The sequence below is a fragment of the Pseudophryne corroboree genome, chromosome 12, assembly GCF_028390025.1.
Source record: "Pseudophryne corroboree isolate aPseCor3 chromosome 12, aPseCor3.hap2, whole genome shotgun sequence".
NCBI lineage: Eukaryota > Metazoa > Chordata > Amphibia > Anura > Myobatrachidae > Pseudophryne > Pseudophryne corroboree.
Genome location: NC_086455.1, coordinates 38,232,896 through 38,254,923, shown reverse-complemented (window position 1 = coordinate 38,254,923; position 22,028 = coordinate 38,232,896). Strand labels below are relative to the sequence as shown.

Below are 22,028 nucleotides of genomic sequence, written 5' to 3'. Positions count from 1 at the left end.
TTTAAAAACAAAAGATTCCGATCTTGTTTTGCTATTGGACTTCAAAAATTGGCAGAACTCCTGGCAAGATTTGTGAGAGCAACGTTAGGTAATTCTATCACAGGAACTAAAGGAGTTGGGAGTGTGATATTCTAGAAAGGTGATGGGGTCCACCTAGGGACTTACCTGTACTGATGTCATACTTAAAACAATGCCGCTAAATTAAAGATTAAACTTTACACAACAGATGTTTTTTGCTTACATTGGCTTCATGCTGTGAAAATTAAAAGGATTAAGTATTGGGGCTTTGTTTTTTAAAAATCAGTGCCAGGCATGTCGATTTACACAACTTTTACGCCTTTAGATTTGACACAGCAGTAACCTAAACATTGCTGTATGTGCGCTGCACAGTAATACCACTTTCAGATCGCTAATTCCAAGTCACACCCGGGAATTGGAAACCGATCCTTCTCGGGTGCGACCCAGCATTGGACCCTGAGAACTGGCTTCCCAACACAGCATATGGCCGAGTCGGGTTGCCATCTCTCTATGCTGTAAACAGGAACCGGGTCAACCCGTTCACACTGCACCTGACCCGGTAATAGCCCGGGACTAACCCTTCTTTATTCCCGGGTTGAATTACCGGGTCAGGCGAACCGGGAATTCGGGACTGACACTTTCATAACGCATAGCAACCCGTGTCACTGTGCGGGTTATTTGTGCGGTGTGAGGTATTCCAAACTAAGACTTTCCCAAAGTTAGTTTGATATATATATTGTGACAAGAACACTGGGATAGTGTTTGAGGGCAGGTATATTTGTCCCAGGTTCTTGTCTTACATGTTTTAGAAAATGTTAACTTCTAGGAAAAATGCTTTTTGTTTTGTCTGAACCTTTTCAGTTTGCTGTAAAAGCTGGGTAAAGGCTCTGAGAGAGAGATAAGGCGAGTTCTAGACATTGGGCCCAGTTCGGGTCTTTGGCCTCACAGAGGGCTAATCAGGGTTTCAGCTGTGTAAGAGTGATATAGTGCTTCTAACCTGATTAGTATGGGCAGACTGCCTGGGAAGGCTGCAGGATCTGTGTGTGAGAGACACGCTTTCTGATGCAAGTAAGCTATACAGTATGTACTGAAGAACTCTGTGTTTTGTTTAGTGACAGTTAGGAATATCTTATGTTTAGTTAGTGCCGGACAGGCAAGGTATTTTTATTTTTGGGTTTTGTTTTATTTTCTGTTTCAATAAAACTGGCCGGGGTCAGTTGTACCAGAAACTGGACTTGTGTTGTTCCTCAGCTGCTGCGTGCGGCCATATTCCCCAGGAAAAGGCGCCTTGCACCCCTACAGTGTTACAACTTGGTGGAGAATGCGAGCATCGATCTCACTACCTCTCGCATAAGTGAAAGCAGCAGCTTTGTGAGGCCTGCAGAAAACGGTGGTTTATGCAGATACAGCCCAGTGTGAAGTTACTGAGACTCACCCCTGAGGGTTTGATATGTCCTGGGTGAAAGCAGCTACAAAGCCGCCTGAAAAATCTGTCGACATGGAGGATCTGCTTAAAGCCTTGCTGCAAGCTACAGCGGCTCAGCAGGAGGCCAACCGACAGCAGCAGGTGGCAATGGAAGAAAATAGGAGACAACAGCAGGTGGCAATGGAGGAAAATTGGAGACTACAGCAGGAGGCCAACAGACAGCAGCAGGTGGCAATGGAGGAAAATATAAGACAGCAGCAGGTGGCAATGGAGGAAAATAAGAGACAACAGCAGGCAGTTGTTGATGAACTTTACAGGCAACAGCGTCAGGATAGAGAGGCCTTAACAGAAGTGGTGCAGAGCCTTGCAGCCCGGATTGGAGATGTGGCCGTCAGTGCTCCGACCAGCTCTAGTTCTATACGGGCCAGTCACTTCCTGCAGAAAATGACAGAGGCTGATGATGTGGAGGCCTACTTGACCACGTTTGAAAGGACTGCAGAGCGTGAGAACTGGCCAAAAGCACAGTGGGCCAGTCTGCTGGCACCTTTCCTGTCAGGTGAGCCCCAAAAAGCTTACTTTGATTTAAGCCCTGCTGAGGCTCGGGACTATGATAAACTAAAGACTGAGATCCTGACCCGCCTGGGAGTCACGCTGTCAGTACGAGCACAACGGGTGCACCGTTGGCTGTACGCCATGGAGAAGCCTCCGCGCTCCCAGATGCACGACCTTATTCAGCTAACAAAAAAATGGCTACAGCCAGAGACATTAACTGGTCCCCAGATGGTGGAAAGAGTCGTCATGGACCGCTACTTGAGATCTTTGCCCATGGTCCTGCGCAAGTGGGTGAGCCATGGAAACCCGGGTACTGCTGACCAATTAGTGGACATGGTAGAGAGGTATTTGGCAGCAGAGGAACTACTGATGACCACCCAGCAACCCATAGATCCTCGACAGCGCCCTTCAGTAAAGACTGGTAAGACTGTTCCGTGGGAAAACGTTGCTGGGCGGTTAAGAGAACGCAGGGCTGGAGAGACTGTAAACACTGGCCCTGGAGACAGGCCAATGGGGCTAGAACGGTCTATGCTGCCCAAACGGGTTGATAATCGTGTGGTTAAATGTTTTAGGTGTGGTATGCCAGGTCATGTTATTGCCAATTGCCCAGTCACGCAAGAACCCATGCAATGTGATGCTGCCTTTGAATGTCGCAGAATGTCTTTCTTTGCTAGGTTAGCCTGTACTGTGGTACCTTCACCTGAGCTGGAAAAACAAATGTGTGATGTGTTCTTAGAGGGTAACCGGGTAGAGGCCTTGCTAGATTCAGGAAGTTTAGTTACCCTCGTGAAAGCTGGGTTAGTGAACCCCTTAAAGGTCCAGCAAATACCTATTGGGGTAACTTGCATACATGGGGATACCCAACATTATGCCACTGCTGAGGTGAATATAGAAACTTGTTGTGGGTCAGCAATGGTTAAAGTGGGACTGGTCCCTACCTTGGTGCATGAGGCCATAATAGGGAGGGATTTTCCTCATTTTTGGAAACTGTGGGAATCACGGTTGTCAACAGATGTGAGAAGTAAAAAGCCAGTTGATAATACCGGTGATTTTATGGATGTACGTGGGTCTTCGGAACTTTCTGGCCCTTTGCCTTTTGCTAGTTTGGCTGGGGAAGTGACAGATGGGGAGTCCAGTGAGGACCCTCTTGCCGGGAACAGAGACATAGTAGTTAGAACTGAAAGCGTGCCTGACCTGGAGGTAAAGAAGGATCTGTTTGCGTCTGAACAGTTAAAGGATCCTACCTTAATAAAGGCTAGAGAGAATGTTAAGATTGTTAATGGGGAACCTGTGGTACCAGGTGACAGGGTTACGTATCCCCACATGGCCATCTGTAATGAGCTCTTGTACCACATTGTCAAAAGGGGTGAGGATGTGGTGGAACAGCTGGTAGTTCCCCAGCCTTATCGGAGAACGGTACTAGATTTAGCTCATAGTCACGTTACCGCAGGACATTTAGGGGCAGAAAAAACCACTGAAAGAGTTTTACAAAGGTTCTTTTGGCCAGGGGTTTATAAAGAAGTGTCTGAATATTGTTCTTCCTGTCCTGAATGCCAGTATCATGCCCCTAGACCCCATTTCAGGAGCCCACTAGTTCCCATGCCTATTATAGAGGTCCCGTTTGACAGAATAGCCATGGATCTCGTGGGGCCCTTGTTAAAGTCTGCTCGGGGCCATCAGTATATCCTGGTAATTATGGACTATGCCACTCGATATCCTGAGGCTGTCCCTTTACGCACTATCACAACCAAGGCGATAGCTAGGGAGCTGGTGCAGGTATTTAGTAGAGTGGGAATACCAAAAGAAATTTTGACTGACCAAGGTACTCCATTTATGTCAAGGATCATGAAAGAGTTGTGCAAGTTATTTAAGGTCACTCACCTCAGGACGTCCATCTACCATCCCCAAACTGACGGGTTGGTGGAAAGGTTTAATAAAACATTAAAAAGTATGTTAAAAAAGGTTGTTGAGAGAGATGGGAAAAACTGGGATTGTTTGTTGCCCTACTTGTTAATGGCCATCAGAGAAGTTCCTCAGTCCTCTACGGGGTTTTCTCCATTTGATTTGTTGTATGGTAGACACCCCAGAGGGCTGTTGGATATTGCCAAAGAGACGTGGGAAGGACAGCCCACTCCTTATAGAAGCGTTATTGAGCATGTAACACAAATGCAGGATAGGATTGCAGCCGTGGTACCTGTTGTCAGAGAGCACATGGAACAGGCCCAAAGTGCTCAACAGAGGGTCTATAACCGGAGTGCCAAGATACGGGAATTTGCTCCTGGCGATAGAGTTCTTGTTTTGGTACCCACTGTGGAAAGCAAATTCCTAGCTAAATGGCAGGGTCCATTTGAGATTAGGGAAAAAGTGAATGAGGTTAATTACAAAGTATACCAGCCGGGAAAGAGAAAACCCGAACAGATCTACCATGTTAACTTAATCAAACCCTGGAAAGATAGGTTGTCTCTGTCAGCGGAGCCTTGCCCTTCGGTGTCTTCACCCCGGTTGCTTCCCGCAGTGAAGGTGTCAGAGACATTATCAGCTGATCAGAACAATCAGGTTAAAGAATTTCTCATCCAAAATAGGGAGGTATTTTCAGAGCTGCCTGGCCGAACGACCATAATAAAACATGACATTGTCACAGAACCAGGGGTCAGGGTTCATTTAAAGCCATATAGGATTCCTGAAGCTCAGCGAGAAGCTATTTCTAAGGAAGTTAAAACCATGTTAGAACTGGGAGTCATAGAGGAGTCTAACAGTGAGTGGTCCAGTCCCATAGTGCTCATCCCGAAGCCCGACGGTAGCATACGCTTCTGTAATGACTTTCGTAAGTTAAATGAGGTGTCCAAGTTTGACGCATACCCCATGCCCCGTGTGGATGAGCTTGTAGAAAGGCTGGGAACAGCCAGGTTTCTCACCACATTGGACCTGACCAAAGGTTACTGGCAAATACCTTTATCTGATAGCGCCAAAGAAAAAACAGCCTTTTCGGTTCCGGAGGGGCTGTACCAGTATAAGATGTTACCCTTTGGGTTGCATGGGGCTCCAGCAACCTTTCAACGGGCGATGGATAAAATTTTGAGGCCCCATAGAAAATATGCAGCTGCCTATTTGGATGATGTGGTAATTCACAGTACAGACTGGGGGTCCCATTTGGTTAAAGTACAAGCAGTACTGGACTCAATCAGAGAGGCAGGGTTAACTGCTAACCCAAAGAAGTGCTGCCTCGCAATGGAGGAGGTCAAATACTTGGGCTTCACCATAGGCAGAGGTCTGATTAGGCCCCAATTGAATAAAGTTGATGCTATTCAAAACTGGCCTCGTCCAGTGAATAAAAAACAGGTAAGGGCTTTTTTGGGAATTACTGGGTACTATAGACGGTTTATTCCTAATTTTGCGACCACAGCGGTGCCGTTGTCAGACCTTACCAAAGGGAAGCAGTCAAATGTGGTGAAATGGAACCCTGATGCAGAAAAGGCGTTCCAAGCGTTAAAAGTGGCTTTGTGTTCACAACCGGTGTTGATAACACCAGATTTTTCAAAAGAATTTGTGGTACAGACAGATGCCTCAGAGGTAGGGATAGGTGCTGTGCTGTCCCAAACCAGAGATGGGGACGAACACCCTATCATTTATTTGAGTAGGAAACTCAATGAGCATGAAAAAAGGTATGCCATTGTGGAAAAGGAGGCTTTGGCCATTAAGTGGGCACTAGATACCTTGAGGTATTACCTCTTGGGTAGACAATTCAGACTAGTGACAGACCATGCCCCTTTAAAATGGATGTATGTAAATAGAGGCAAGAATGCTCGTGTAACTAGATGGTTTCTAGCGTTGCAGGACTTTAAGTTTACTGTCGAACATAGACCGGGAACACAATTGGCCAACGCAGATGCATTGTCTCGCATCTTCTGTTTGGGGGCTACAAGTGTTCCGGCCCCTAGGTCGAAACAGGGGAGGGGGATATGTGACAAGAACACTGGGATAGTGTTTGAGGGCAGGTATATTTGTCCCAGGTTCTTGTCTTACATGTTTTAGAAAATGTTAACTTCTAGGAAAAATGCTTTTTGTTTTGTCTGAACCTTTTCAGTTTGCTGTAAAAGCTGGGTAAAGGCTCTGAGAGAGAGATAAGGCGAGTTCTAGACATTGGGCCCAGTTCGGGTCTTTGGCCTCACAGAGGGCTAATCAGGGTTTCAGCTGTGTAAGAGTGTTATAGTGCTTCTAACCTGATTAGTATGGGCAGACTGCCTGGGAAGGCTGCAGGATCTGGGTGTGAGAGACACGCTTTCTGATGCAAGTAAGCTATACAGTATGTACTGAAGAACTCTGTGTTTTGTTTAGTGACAGTTAGGAATATCTTATGTTTAGTTAGTGCCGGACAGGCAAGGTATTTTTATTTTTGGGTTTTGTTTTATTTTCTGTTTCAATAAAACTGGCCGGGGTCAGTTGTACCAGAAACTGGACTTGTGTTGTTCCTCAGCTGCTGCGTGCGGCCATATTCCCCAGGAAAAGGCGCCTTGCACCCCTACAGTGTTACAATATATATATATATATATATGCCAAAGATCAAAATTGGAGATGGTCAGGTGGGGATCACTGGTCCACACGACATGGAATGACCCAAACGGCTTGGGAAAGAATTGGACAAGAGATTTGTTGGTGTTATATAAAGAAGAGGTTGTCACACATCAGGGTTGTAGATTCCATAACCTGACCCAGCAGTGCCATCGCCACTGATGCCAGAGACATTCATGAGCTTCATATTTGCCAACCAGCTGGATGGTTGGTGTGCATCCTGAAGTCATCTCCTGCACTGTCGGAGTATGGGCACACCACCTTGGCCGATTCCACTTAACAACCAACCAAAGTCTACTGCCTGCACACATGATCCGCTCAGCCTATCTGGGACAAGGATGCCTTATTTCAACTAGGTCTGACAGTAAACTTATTGCCAGGACAACTTCTCTCCAGGGGCTTGCCTCCTGGCAGCGTATTTGCACATCTGTTCCAATTCTAAGTCCTGTGCGTCTTGCCGTCAGCCCCGGGCTGTGAGCTGGGCACATATTATATAAATCTGCATCAATGTACAATTCGGATATGACGCCCTGATGTCCGGCTGATGTGATGTAAACTGTGCCAGTTATATTGATATAAGTTAAAATTGCAAAAGATGTTTTGGTACAGATTCTCACACTTTAGTACAATGGTCTATAGGTGTAATTTAATCAGCTAATGTTTATTTCTTTCCAAGGAGATACAATCAATACTTTCAATTACCATAAACAGCAACCTGTTATATAAGCTCGCTAACAAACACAGGGGGGTAAATTTACTAAGATGGGAGTTCTATTTAAGATTGGATGTTGCCCATAGCAACCAATCAGCTTCTACTTCTCATTTATCTAGCACCTTCTAAAAGATAATACCTGGAATCTGATTGGTTGCTATGGGCAACATCTCATCTTAAATAGAACTCCCATCTTAGTAAATTTACCCCAGGGTGCAATACTCATATGCACCAATAAGGCAAACTAAGGGTGGCCACACATGAAGCGACATCTGCGATCACCCGTGATGGAGCGTCCGAGGGCCAATATATTGGGCGGTCCCTACACACGAGGTTATCCACTACCCGACCACCCGTTATGCCGGCCCTCCTCCGCATAGCGCTGCATGGGATTGTTTGCCTGCATTGCTGAGCTTCCAAACAGGCTGAAAGGGGTTCACTACGGATTGCCGGCGGTCGGGCTCCCGGCGACCAGCATACCGGCGCCGGGAGCCCGACCGCCGGCTTACCGACAGTGTGGCGTGCGCAAATGAGCCCCTTGCTGGCTCGCTGCGCTCGCCACGCTACGGGCGCGGTGGCGGGCGCCACACTATTTTATTCTCCCTCCAGGGGGGTCGTGGACCCCCACGAGGGAGAATACGTGTCGGTATGCCGGCTGTTGGGATCCCAGCGCCGGTATACTGTGCGCATGGATCCCGACAGCCGGCATACTGAAGACCACCCAGCTGAAAGATCAGCGATGCAGGTGGACGACCCAACGGGTGCGCACAGTGGACAACATCATGCCCACACACAGAACGATATAGCTGCTATATTGTTACAATACACCAGATTGGCAGCTCTATCGTGCCGTGTGTGGGCACCTTAAGAGTTAATCTATTACACCCATCTGCCATAGATCCACATTACCTTGCTGATCTCGTTCTTAGGAGCACACACACTCTATTATATGTCTCAGATGTTTCACATACACGTAAGCGAATTATGCAGTTAATTTTCTGTTTTCAGACATTGTAGCCTCTGAAAGAGGAAGGTCTGCACATGTATATTACACACTGCGACTCTGACGGCATTCAGGCCGTATAAGCATATACTGTCTGCAAACTGCAGCACGTACGGGCTAGAAAGGAAAAAGCATGATGGGAAACTATCAGCGGATCTGGGCAAGCAGTAAATACAGTCAGACAATGGGCTGAGACGCCCTGAAATTGGCCACTAAACGACTGCGTTTTTGCCACCACACTCTGTAACTGCCCCCAAGCAGTCCCTGACTGTCACTTATTACTGTGAGCGACATCACTAAGGTACCTAGAAACAGACGCATACGCAGCGTACTAATTGCTTAACTCCACAACTATCAGCACTACATACACCCCTGACTCAGAGCCTGCGTACCCGGACATTGTCTCACAGCACTAATGGTGACAGGTTCAATCCAGACGTTCAGAAAAGTCTTCACATTGGCCCTCATTCCGAGTCGTTCGCTCGTTAAATTTCATCGCATCGCAGCGATTTTCCGCTTAGTGCGCATGCGCAATGTCCGCACTGCGACTGCGCCAAGTAATTTTGCTATGAAGGTAGTATTTTTACTCACGGCTTTTTCTTCGCTCCGGCGATCGTAGTGTGATTGACAGGAAATGGGTGTTACTGGGCGGAAACAGGCCGTTTTATGGGGGTGTGGGAAAAAACGCTACCGTTTCCGGAAAAAACGCGGGAGTGGCTGGAGAAACGGGGGAGTGTCTGGGCGAACGCTGGGAGTGTTTGTGACGTCAAACCAGGAACGACAAGCACTGAACTGATCGCAGATGCCGAGTAAGTCTGAAGCTACTCTGAAACTGCTAAGAAGTTTGTAATCGCAATATTGCGAATACATCGTTCGCAATTTTAAGAAGCTAAGATTCACTCCCAGTAGGCGGCGGCTTAGCGTGAGCAACTCTGCTAAAATCGCCTTGCGAGCGAACAACTCGGAATGAGGGCCATTGACTCAGACTGTAACATTATATATGATTATTGTAAAAACAGACTTGTTTCAAAACAGGCATAACAAATCATAGTCTTAGGGGTGTATTCAATAAAGAGTCGGAAAGATGGCAGTTTCCCACCGATTTTGGTCGGAAGGGGTTCCGACCTATTCAATAGGGGCTGTTTTATTCTGACAAGTCGGGAATTCCCAACTTGTCGGAAATTCCTGAATTTTGTAATAGCCACCGATCCGCCTGCTTCTGTCGGAAACGGGGCCAAATCAGACAGGTTTTGGTCGTGTTTTGACAATCTCATTTAAAAAAAGTCGGATAGAGGAGATCAGACAGGGGAGCGGGGCGAGGGAGGGAGAGAGAGTGCTTACCGGCGGGGGCAGCTGGAGCCGCGGTCGGTGGAAGGCTCCTCTCTGACGGGCATCCCCCCCCCCCAGCTAGGCTTCTCTGTCCCAATAGCACTACCCGGCCGGCAGGCGGCTACCTCTAGCAGCTCCCTGTGATCTCACACACGGGGAGCTGCTGACAGCAGCAGCAGGACGGGACACCGTGAACGGCCAAATCCGGCAGTCGGATTTGGCCGCTCATTGACTAGGGCTTGTCGGATCCATTCCGACAAATGCATGTTGGAATGGATCCAACTCTTACTCTTACTGAATACACCCCTTAATATGTATTTCTCTACTACAAATAGAACACCTGCTAATTAAGATTTACTTTATTTTATTTTATTTCTGGATCTACTTTTAACTGTTGTAACTATATTTTTGTTATTACAAAACAAATACAATTACACAGTGTTTGACAATTATATTTAGTTACTTAAATATTTAAAAGTTCCAAAAGGTAATTTTAAGACCACTTTAACCAAACGGATCTTCTATAGCAGTAATGGGGTACCTTTGGCCCTCCAGCTGTTATTGAACTACACATCCCAGCATACCCTGCTCCAGTTTTGCTATTTGGCCATGCTAAAACTGTAGCAGGGCATGCTGGGATGTGTAGTTCAACACCAGCTGGAGTGCCAAAGGTTCCCCATCACTGTTCTAAAGAATACACCCTTATATCCATCAACTTGGTGCCCAATGACAGGACGGGTGGTCTTCAGTATGCGGACTGTCGGGATCCCGGCGCACAGTATACCGGCGCCGGAATCCCGACAGCCGACACTTTTTCTCCCTCGTGGGGGTCCACGACCCCCCTGGAGGGAGAATAAAATAGCGTGGTGCGCGTAGCGCGCCACCGTGCCCGCAGCGTGGCGAGCGCAGCGAGCCCGCAAGGGGCTCATTTGCGCTCGCCACGCTATCGGTATGCCGGCGGTTGGTCTCCCGGCACCGGTATGCTGGTTGCCGGGAGCCCGGCCGCCGGCATACCATACTACACCCTGACAGGACAATCCAGCCTCTTGGTAAGATTTCAGCTCTCTTGCAGATTCACAGGTATGGTCTAATCGGGTCTTAGAAGGCACAACGCAGCAGGACAGTGATGATGATATGCGGCCATTGTCTGATTGTACCTACATGCCACCCTGCTCCACATCTGAACGATTACAGTAAGGTGATGAACACGTTTAACAATCTACAGCCGCCTTACATACATTTCTGACCCTTACTCGCAACATGTATGGGCAACTTTCCATAACATATGGACACGCATTTCAGGGACTTATTCATGTGTTTTATGTGATTCTTCTGTGTCTTACCTGCAGGGTCGGAGAGCTGTGTATGCTGGGAAAGGAAAGTGGCAAATCCACCCAGAGTATAAGGTCTTTGTTTGAAAGGTAGGCAAGTGGGGTATCAGACGAACTCTTCTCTTTCCAGAAACGGTTATGATGGAGCCTGTATGCGGCTTTCAGAGACAGGAAAAGAGCTAACCATCTGCAAGAGATCACAGCATTTCACATTAAAACCACTTGAAAAATATTTTCAATATATTAGATTGTAACAGACCTGGTACCAGGGTAAAAACAAAACATCTTCCTATTGTCATAACTCCTTCTTTAACCAAACTACAGTATGTGCACAATATCCCAACCAGAAGTTGCTAAATAATGTCGGCTAAGCAAAGTAAGCAGAGAGCCCATAGACATTGGCCAAGGTGGACTGCACAATGTGATTGCAAAGGTAATAGATGCCAAATGGGACTTATCTAAACATAGAGGGGCAGATGTATTAACCTGGAGAAGGCATAAGGAAGTGATAAACCAGTGATATGTGCAAGGGGATAAAGGCACCAGCCAATCAGATCCTAACTGTTAATTTACATATTGGAGCTGATTGGCTGGTGCCTTTATCCCCTTGCACATATCACTGGTTTATCACTTCCTTATGCCTTCTCCAGATTAATACATCTGGCCCAGAGTTTGATGGCAGATAAGAACCACTTGGCCAATGTAACCTACCCTAAACACATGTTACTCATTATGGTTAATTTTTTTTGTTGGGAGCCAGTCAACTTACCAGTATATGTTTGAAGTATGGGAGGAAACCAGAGTACCTGGAGGAAACCCACGCAAGTATAGGGAGAATATACAAACTCCACACAGTTAGGGCCATGGTGGGAATCGAACCCATGACTTCAGTGCTGTCAGGCAGTAATGCAAACTATTACATTGGATGGAATTATCAGCGACATTTGTTGAAGCTGCAAATTTTTATGAATGCTCACCGATGTATAAATGTCCAACTTCAACAAATGTTGCTAACAATTCCAAAAAGATTCCCAAATAACCGGCTGTTAGCGATATGTATGAAAGAATATATATTAAATAAACTACAGTGTGAACATGCAAATTGGTGTTTTATAGGGATTATTAATCTCACCTCAATTTATAATTTATTGACATATCATCAGGATCGATTTATTCCTGGTCAACCAGAACTAAAAATTTTAAAAATTAACTTTTATCCTAAAATATGATCAGTGAAATAATGAGGCAATACATTTCTGTCGAATAGCAGTTTGGAGGGTGACGCACTCAGCGCAGTGAAAGAAAAGGTCAGTGATAACACAGGACTATTGCCATTGAGGTCAGAGGTCACACTTAAGCCACACAGAGGGACTCTATGAGTGTCTAAGGCACAGCTGCCAATCTTATTTATTACCCAACACAGGGACTGCGTTATAATTACAGTAGAGTTTCCAAAGTCCATTTCATCGGAGACATCTCATTATTTATAAGGCACTCCAAGGGTTCTCTAGCGTTGTACGGGATTACAACTGACAAGATACATTATCGCAGACTAAAAGAGACAGTATATAAAATTGGAATCAGTATGGGATCCCGACAATTGGAATCCCGGCAGTCATAATATCAAAATCTCGACAAGCGGGATCCCGACGGCAAGCGCAACGTGTCCCCTCGCGGGCTAATTTATTCCTTCCTGGGGGGATGGGGGCGTGGACCACCCCTACCCTGAGTGTGGATTTGGGGCACTGGTAGGTATTTAGACTGTCGGGATTCCCATGGATTTCGGGTTTCCAGCGTCGGCATTATGACCGCAAGGATCCCGACTGTCGGGAAACTAACTGCTTCCCATAAAATCATATAGATACAGAAATACAATGTGCAGTGAGTATAATTATGTAGAGAAGACAAAGGGTAGAGGGCCTACAATCTATTGGGGCTGTGGGTGGACACAATGGGAGAAGAGGGCAGAGACTGCGGAATCAGGAGTAGGGGCAGTAAGCTAGAATGAAACAATGATTTTTCAGGGTACACGTGAAGGCTGGATGAAATGGTGCGAGAGAGGGCAATGCAGAGGTTAGGAGCGGCCTGGGTGACACCTTGAATGAGAGACTTGGAAGTGGAGATGAGGGAGGAGGTGAGAAGACTAACATGAGTGGAGAGAAACGGGTGGAAATCGGCTGGACATGTAGGGAAGAGATAGATATATATATATATATATATATATATATACATACATCCATCATCAGAGGCGGATTGGCCATAGGGTTCTCAGGGAAGATTCCCGGTGGGCCGACGCACCAGTGGGGCCTGTTTTGTTTGAGGACATGTGGTCCTTTTTATAGACATAATGAATAAGATGCTAAATAATTTGCATATATGAAAATTTCTTTGCCACTTAGCCTGTGATTGCAGATGATCTAGGCCCTCATTCCGAGTTGTTCGCTCGGTATTTTTCATCGCATCGCAGTGAAAATCCGCTTAGTACGCATGCGCAATGTTCGCACTGCGACTGCGCCAAGTAACTTTACTATGAAGAAAGTATTTTTACTCACGGCTTTTTCTTCGCTCCGGCGATCGTAATGTGATTGACAGGAAATGGGTGTTACTGGGCGGAAACACGGCGTTTCAGGGGCGTGTGGCTGAAAACGCTACAGTTTCCGGAAAAAACGCAGGAGTGTCCGGAGAAACGGTGGGAGTGCCTGGGCGAACGCTGGGTGTGTTTGTGACGTCAACCAGGAACGACAAGCACTGAAATGATCGCACAGGCAGAGTAAGTCTGGAGCTACTCTGAAACTGCTAAGTAGTTAGTAATCGCAATATTGCGAATACATCGGTCGCAATTTTAAGAAGCTAAGATTCACTCCCAGTAGGCGGCGGCTTAGCATGTGTAACTCTGCTAAATTCGCCTTGCGACCGATCAACTCGGAATGAGGGCCCTAGTGTATGCTCTGTCTGCCTGCTTGGCTGACATATAAGATTAAGTGAATAGTGATTGGGATACGCGGTTGATGTAATAAGCAAGAAATATATCTTTCTAAAGAATGATATAGTTTCCTAAATTCTGAAGATGTATCATATACAGTAATGTGCTCATAATATTTAATTTTATTTCCTTTTAACTTCTCCCTTGATGCTGGACATGCCCACTATCTGGAAAGTCTTGGGGGGAGGGTGCTGCTGCTATGGCCCATGGCTAGACCTTACACCTCTGGTGCTGCCCATGTGGGGCCACTAGTACAAATTTTCCAGGGCCGCTTTTTGTTCCCAATCCGTCCCTGTCCATCATAACTGCATCTTACCTGGCTAGATGTCCATGGAGCATCAGATTTGCCATCTCTGCCGGAGACATGTTGATGAAACGAAGAAAAGAAAAGCAACTTTCTTGGTGTGACCCTGGGGTTAGAAAAGTGAGGACATGTTAGCGCCAATATGGTAGTCAATAAGACAATAAAAAAATGTAAGTTCCCAGCTAGTCAATGGCTAGATAACGATTTACCTAACTGTAATGTGGTTAGGTGACTGAAGCCATTAAAAGTTATCGTCTGAATCCAATGAGGAGTTTCAATCTGACTATAGCATACCCTCCAACACTGTCCAGCTGAAAACCGGCACAAAATCAGAAAGGGGGCGTGGTCACGGGCAAAGGAGCGTGGCTAAGCGGCAGCACTCCCATAGGCTTCCACAGTAATAGGAGACGCTGAAAACCAGTACAAGGACCCTTTTGGCAGGTACAAACCATTAAAAAATGGCACTACCGGACAAAAAGGTACAGTTGGAGGGTATGTTATAGGCACAAAGGATCTATTTGCTAATGCAAGCAACAGCCTAAATCTTACCACTGGTTAGATAGACAGTACAGCAGATTCAGTATGATTTACCGGTGGCCGGGATGTTGGCTGTCAATATACCAATAGCGGCATCCCGGCCGGCAGTGGGGCAAGCGCAAAGAGTCCCCTTGCGGACTCAGTGGCCCACTGTGCTCAACACCCACGAGTGGGAATAGTCCTGTAGCGCCGGGATCCTGACAGCCGGCAAATTAAACGGACCCCGCTATAGCAGATGGTATCTAACATGTTAATTTCGTGGGGTGTGGATCATAGGGTTAAGAGTAACTAGGTCGACACCTGAAACAGGTCGACACGGTCATTAGGTCAACATGGAAAAGAGTCGGCATGAGTTTTTTATATTTTTTGGGTGTCGTTTTCTTCGGAAAGTGACAGGGAACCCCAATTAGTGCACCGGTTACTATTCCCAATCGTAGTCTACATGGATCGTAAAGTTTGAAAAGGTAAAAAAAAAAAAAAAGTGAAAAACTCATGTCGACCTTTTCATGTGTTGACATTTGCCATGTTGTTCTAGTGCAGGGGTGTCAAAGACAAGGCCCGCGGGCCAAATCCGGCCCGCCAGACCTCGTCTGATGGCCCGCGGTGCCGCCGCCATGAAACCCCCTTCTCCCGAGTGCCCAGCTCGGGGGGGGGGGGCGGGGTTTCGCGGAATGACGCGATTGCGTCGTGACGTCACGGCGCAAACGCGTCATTCAACGAAACCCCGTCGGAGGAGGGAGAAGGGAGCCGCGCAGACGAGGAGGGAGAGGCGGCTGAAGAGCGGCGAGAACCGCTTCAAATGTAAGTCAGCCCCTCTCCCTTCCTCTCTTTCTCTCCCTCCTTCCACCACCTGCCGCAATGTGTAAAATGGGGACCTGTGCCTGCCACAATGTGTAAAATGGGGACCTGTGCCTGCCACAATGTGTAAAATGGGGACCTGTACCTGCCGCTATGTGTAAAATGGGGACCTGTGCCTGCCACAATGTGTAAAATGGGGACCTGTACCTGCCGCTATGTGTAAAATGGGGACCTGTGCCTGCCGCAATGTGTAAAATGGGGACCTGTGCCTGCCGCAATGTGTAAAATGGGGACCTGTGCACTATAAAAGGGGGCACATGGCTGGGCACTATAAAAGGGGGCACATGGCTGGGCACTTTAAAAGGGGGCAGATGGCTGGGCACATATAAGGCAGGTGGAGCGGTAAATTTTGGATAGACCTACAGATACAACCGGCCCTTTGATGGGGACCAAACTGCTGATGCGGCCCCCGATGAATTTGAGTTTGACACCCCTGTTCTAGTGCATGTTGACCAATAGTGGTCGACCTAATTGCTGTCGACCTGAAGACCGGATACCATTTCCTGCAGGGGAGCAGCCTTATGTTTCTCTCTGTCTATGCCTGGTCCCCACTGCTGTATCATATACTTGAGTCAAAGGGGTATATTTACTAAAATGAAGATGTTGCCAATAGCAACCAATCATATTCTAGCTTCTAGAAGGTGCTAGATAAATAAGTAGGATATTTACTTCTATAAACCCGCACTTTAGTAAATATACCCCCTAGAATTTGAAATGATTAGTGAGAATAGCTTTTTACTTCATGGAGGTTGATCTAGGTATGAGAGTCAGCGGTGGGGTCAGACAGAAACAAAGGACTGTATATGCCAGACCACTAACAGATAGAGAAACTGAAGGACAATGGGGGGGATTCAGATCTGATCGCACGCAGGCATTTTTTTTCCGTGCTGCGATCAGTTAGCCGCCTTCAGGGGGAGGGGGTAGTTGATGTGCAGGGGTGCGAACGCTTGTGCAGTCTCTGCACAGCTCAGGACTTACTCAGCCGCTGCGCTGATCCGGCCAGGAGCTAACGTTAGGAATCCTCCCTCCAAACGGCTGGGCACGCCTGAGTTTTTCCGGACACTCCCTAGAAACGGTCAGTTGACACCCACAAACGGCCTCTTCCTGTCAATCTTCTTGCGATCGCCGGTGCGAACGCTTTCTTCGTTAAATCTAGTGTTCACGCTAGGCTGTTTTAGCAGGGCGCCACGCCCTGCCCGATTTTTTAAGGGCAAAACCCACCCTGCCCTTTCTGCAGCGCCCTGCTAAAACCGCTGCCCGCTTTCTGCCCTGCCAGCGTGTAAAGATGCCGTGCGCATGCGCGCGGCTTCCATTCACGCTGTGAGAGAGCTTGAGGGAAGCCCAGCACCTCCGTAGGTGCTGGGCACGCCCCCAACAGTGACGCTGCCGGCCGCCCACGCCCCCCCGTCTGTGGGCTGAGCCGCCCACTTGTATTACGTATAGTGACCACGCCCCCTATCTGCATGGCCACACCCATTTTTGCCGTCCGCACACGCGCTTGTGCCCCTCACAGTCCGGCGCACTGCCCTGGCCGGATCCTAGAGTGAACACTAAAATCCGTCGCTGTCCGGCGATCCCCGTCGCGCCTGCGCATTGCGGAGCATACGCATGCGCAGTTCAGACCCGATCGCACCGCTGCAAAAAAAGCTAGCGTGCAATCGGGTCTGAATGACCCCCATTGTCAATATTAGATAACAATAAAGCTCAATTTAATATCACCAACAACCACCTCATAAATGCAAAATTAAAAAAAAAAGAGTCCAAAGGTGGATTTAGCGTTTAATTTGTTCTATAAACATATCGACTATAATTAATAGCTAGCATTTGTTTAATAAATAGAACAATGATCCACATTACAATCAGTAGGTAGGAGGACAAAGAAAAGGACACATGAAAGAATACACATTTGGGATTATGTGAATATCACGCCAACAGCACTTACTGTGTCTATGGAAGAGGGATTGTTGGACGTGATCAGGTGCAAATGGAGAAAGCAGACAGCGTAACCACCTACATACAATGAGAAAGTCGGCATATGATAGTGTTTTCCTTCACATGGACTAAACAGTAAAACATTTTGTTGCCAAAATGTCATTTTTCAACAGGAACATATATAGTAATATCACCCAGTCCTATCTGTGGAATTGTCCGGCTTATGCTCACCTGTTTCTTGAGTAGTTGAAACATTCTAAGTTTCCTTGTCGGTAGAGGAACTTAGAAATGCGGTATGGCCTTATTGCTAGGTAGAAGGGAGACCAGGTTTCTTGGCGCTCAAACAGTTCAGAGTGATTACACACCTATCATGAGAGAGGGACATTTAGTTATGGTGGGGATCACACTGGGGACATTTACTGTGGCATGTAGAAACTTCCCATGTCACATTTACATTACAGTCCACCTGAACGGGCTACAGATCTATCCCAGTTATAATTTCTATCCGAAACCCATGCTAGCATCCAGCTTATGGATTTCGATCCGGCATGTCTGACCAATCAATATTATGGGATAATAATAGTAGACTATATGGGGAATTCAAATTGGGTGTCTGTTTTTTCCTATCTAATAGGGTAGGTTGAGGGAGGGGAGGTTAGGGGTAGGTTGAGAGAGGGGAGGTTAGGGGTTGGTTGAGGGAGAAGAGGTTAGGGGTATGTTGAGATAGGGAAGGTTAGGAATAGGTTGAGGGAGGGAAGGTTAGGGGTAGGTTGAGGGAGGGAAGGTTAGGGGTAGGTTGAGGGAGGGAAGGTTAGGGGTAGGTTGAGGGAGGAGAGGTTAGGGGTAGGTTGAGGGAGGAGAGGTTGAGGGGTAGGTTGAGAGAGGGGACGTTAGGGGTAGGTTGAGAGAGGGGAGGTTAGGGGTTTGTTGAGAGAGGGGAGGTTAGGGGTTTGTTGAGGGAGGGGAGGTTAGGGGTAGGTTGAGGGAGGGGAGGTTAAGGGTAGTTTGAGAGAGGGGAGGTTAGGGGTAGTTTGAGAGAGGGGAGGTTAGGGGTAGGTTGAGGGAGGAGAGGATGGGGTAGGTTGAGGGAGGGAAGGTTAGGGGTAGGTAGAGAGAGGGGAGGTTAGGGGTAGGTTGAGGGAGGAGAGGATGGGGTAGGTTGAGGGAGGGAAGGTTAGGGGTAGGTAGAGGGAGGGGAGGTTAGGGTTAGGTTGAGGGAGGGAAGGTAAGGGGTAGTTTGAGAGAGAGGGGAGGTTAGGGGTTTGTTGAAGGAGGGGAGGTTAGGGGTAGGTTGAGGGAGAGGAGGTTTAGGGGTAAGTTGAGGGAGGAGAGGTTAGGGGTAGGTTGAGGGAGGGGAGGTTAGGTTGAGGAAGGAAGGTTAAAGTTAGATTGAGGGAGTAAAATTTAAGGTTAGGTTGAAGGAGGGAAAATTGGGGGTGAGGGAGGGGAGGGAAAGGTTAGGTTGAGGAAGGAGGGGTTGGGGTTAGGCGCTAGGACTTCCTGCCTGAACCACTGCAGGATCCGCCGGAAGTCATCACAATGTCACACAGCAGGACCTAGTAAGACACTGCTGGAGCCTCCGGACCCACAGTACCAGGTAAGTCACCACTAGACCACCAGGAACTTTCTGTCGACATTCTATCATGTCAACATTTCATCAGTGTCAGCATGATGAATGATGATGTGGTCAATGTCATCATTAGAACATTATGAATGCAGACAAAATGCACCGCACCCCACAGCAATTAGTGCACGCTAAAAAATAGGATTTAATACCTACCGGTAAATCCTTTTCTCGTAGTCCGTAAGGTATATTGGTTGAATCTAGTACGATGGGGTATAGATGGGGTCCAAAGGAGCCAGTGCACTTTACATTTCTTCAACTGGGTGTGCTGGCTCCTCCCCTCTATGCCCCCTCCCACAGGTAGTTATAGGTAAAAACGTGCCCGAAGGAGAAAGGATATATATGAGAGAAAGAACACGATAACAGAAAAAGTGGTGAGATTTACACACCAGCACACCACTAACATACAACAACCAGCAACGGCTTGTAACAACAACAGCAACAGCTGAACAGGTGACTATAGAACAAGAACTTACAGAAAAGTCCACGCACTGAGGCAGGCGCCCAATGGCCCTTATTCCGAGTTGATCGCTTGCTAGCTACTTTTAGCAGCCGTGCAAACGCATACTCGCCTCCCACGGGGGAGTGTATTTTTCGCTTTGCAAGTGTGCGAACGCCTGTGCAGCTGAGCGGGTACACATTTTGTGCAGAACAAGACCAGCCCTGTAGTTACTTATTCTATGCAATGATTGCAACGAAGGTCCTGGAATTGACGTCAGATACCCGCCCTGCAAACGCCTGGACACGCCTACGTTTTTCCAAACACTCCCAGAAAACGGTCAGTCGACACCCATAAACTCCCACTTCCTGTCAATCTCCTTGCGATCGGCTGTGCGAATGGAATCGTCAAAGCTCTTTGTACCCGTACACCGCGTGTGCGCACTGTGCCCCATACGCATGCGTTGTTTTGACGATTTTTTAAATGATCACTATGCAGCGAACATCAGAAGCTAGCAATCAACTCGGAATGACCCCCAATATCCCTTATGGACTACGAGAAAAGGATTTACCGGTAGATATTAAAATCCTATTTTCTCTAGCATCCATAAGGGATATTGGGGGAATCTAGTATGATGGGGACGTCCCAAAGCTTCCAGAACGGACGGTGTGGAGACTGCTGCAGCACCGCCTGCCCAAACTGGGTATCTTCTTTGGCCAGGGTATCATATTTGTGGAACTTCACAAAAATGTTCTTCCCCGACCAGGTAGCAGCTCGGCATAGTTGCAAGGCCGAGACTCCACGGGCAGCCGCCCAGGAAGAGCCCACTGATCTTGCAGAGTGGGCCTTCAGAGACTTAGCAACAGGTAAAGCTGCCGACACACAGGCCTGTTGGATAGTAAGCATAATCCAACGGAGCAATGGACTGCTTTGAAGCAGGGCAACCCTTTTTCTGTGCATCATAGAGCACGAACAAGGAATCCGTTTTTCTGACCCGAGCTGTGCGCTTGACATAGACCTTCTAGGCACGCACAGCATCCAATGTCTCCGGAGGAGCAGAAGCGTCAGAACTGGATGGAACCACAATAGGTTGATTCAGATGATACGCAGAGACAACCTTCGAAAGGAACTGCTGTCTAGTCTGGAGCTCCTCTCTGTCCTCGTAAAAGACCAAGTATGGACTTTTACACGATAAGGCCCCCAATTCTGAAGCACGTCGAGCAGAAGCCAGGGCCAGTAACATCACCGTCTTCCACGTGAGGTAGTTGTCTTCTACAGTCATCAGAGGTTCAAACCAGGAGGACTGTAGAAATGCCAACACTACATCCAAATCCCAGGGTGCCGTAGGTGGCACAAAAGGTGGTTGTATGTGGTTGCAAGAAGGTCTGAACTTTAGGCAACACTGCCAATTTCATCTGGAAGAAATATGGAGAGGGCTAAAATCTGGACCTTAATGGAAGCCAGAAGCAAGCCCTTATCCACACCAGCCTGCAGGAAACGTTCCAAGTGAAACTCAGCAGGCCGATACGTGCGCTCCTCGCACCAAGAGACACATCTCCTCCAGATATGATGATAGTGTTTTGACGTCACTGGTTTTCTTGCCTGAAACATGGTAGCACTAACCTTTTTGGAAAGGCCCTTGTGAGCTAGGATGTTCCGCTCAACCTCCATGCCATCAAACAAAGTCACCGTAAGTCCGGGTAGACGAACGGTCCTTGTTGTAGAAGATCTCGTCTTAGTGGTAGAGGCCAAGGGTCTTCGATGGACATGTCCAGAAGATTCGCGTACCACGCCCTCCGAGGCCAATCCGGGGCAATCAGAATTGCCTGGACACCTGATTCGCTTTAGCACCCTTGGGAGCAATGGAATCGGAGGAAACAGGTAGACCAGCCGGTAAGGCCAAGGAGACGCCAGTGCGTCCACTGCCCTCGCCTGAGGGACTCTGGTCCGTGAGCAATACAGGGGAAGTTTATTGTTGAGACGAGAAGCCACCATGTCTATTTGTGGGCAACCCCACCGGTCGATGATCTGTTGGAACACCAGATGGTGGAGCACCCACTCCTCCGGGTGGAGATCGTGACGACTCGGGAAGTCCACCTCCCAGTTGTTCACACCCAGAATGAAGATTGATGACATTACTCTTGAATTTCTTCCCGCCCAGAGGAGTATCGTTGACACCTATCACATGCAGGCTCTGCTTTTTGTCCCTCCTTAACGATTGCTATACGCCACTGCCGTAGCATTGTCCGACTGCACCTAGATCGCGTGATCCTTGAGCAGAGGAGAGGCCTGAAGCAGAGCACTGTAGATCGCTCGAAGTTCCAGAATGTTGATCGGAAGGAGGGCCTTGTGGGCTGACCACCTGCCCTGGAACTGTGCCCCTTGGGTGTCCGCTCCCCATCCCCGTAGAC

The 22,028-nt window shown here is 47.7% G+C and overlaps 1 protein-coding gene across 1 annotated transcript in view; it reads right to left on the bottom strand.

Annotated features, from left to right (window-relative positions):
• Positions 1-22,028, bottom strand: part of INO80 (INO80 complex ATPase subunit) — a 197,428-nt gene that overhangs the window by 64,649 nt on the left and 110,751 nt on the right. The window contains exons 21-24 of the mRNA XM_063947351.1: positions 17,786-17,919; positions 17,565-17,632; positions 14,240-14,333; positions 10,953-11,127 (exon numbers count right to left, since the gene is read on the bottom strand). Of these exons, the coding sequence (XP_063803421.1) occupies positions 10,953-11,127; positions 14,240-14,333; positions 17,565-17,632; positions 17,786-17,919 (471 nt within the window). The remainder of the gene's footprint in view (positions 1-10,952; positions 11,128-14,239; positions 14,334-17,564; positions 17,633-17,785; positions 17,920-22,028) is intronic.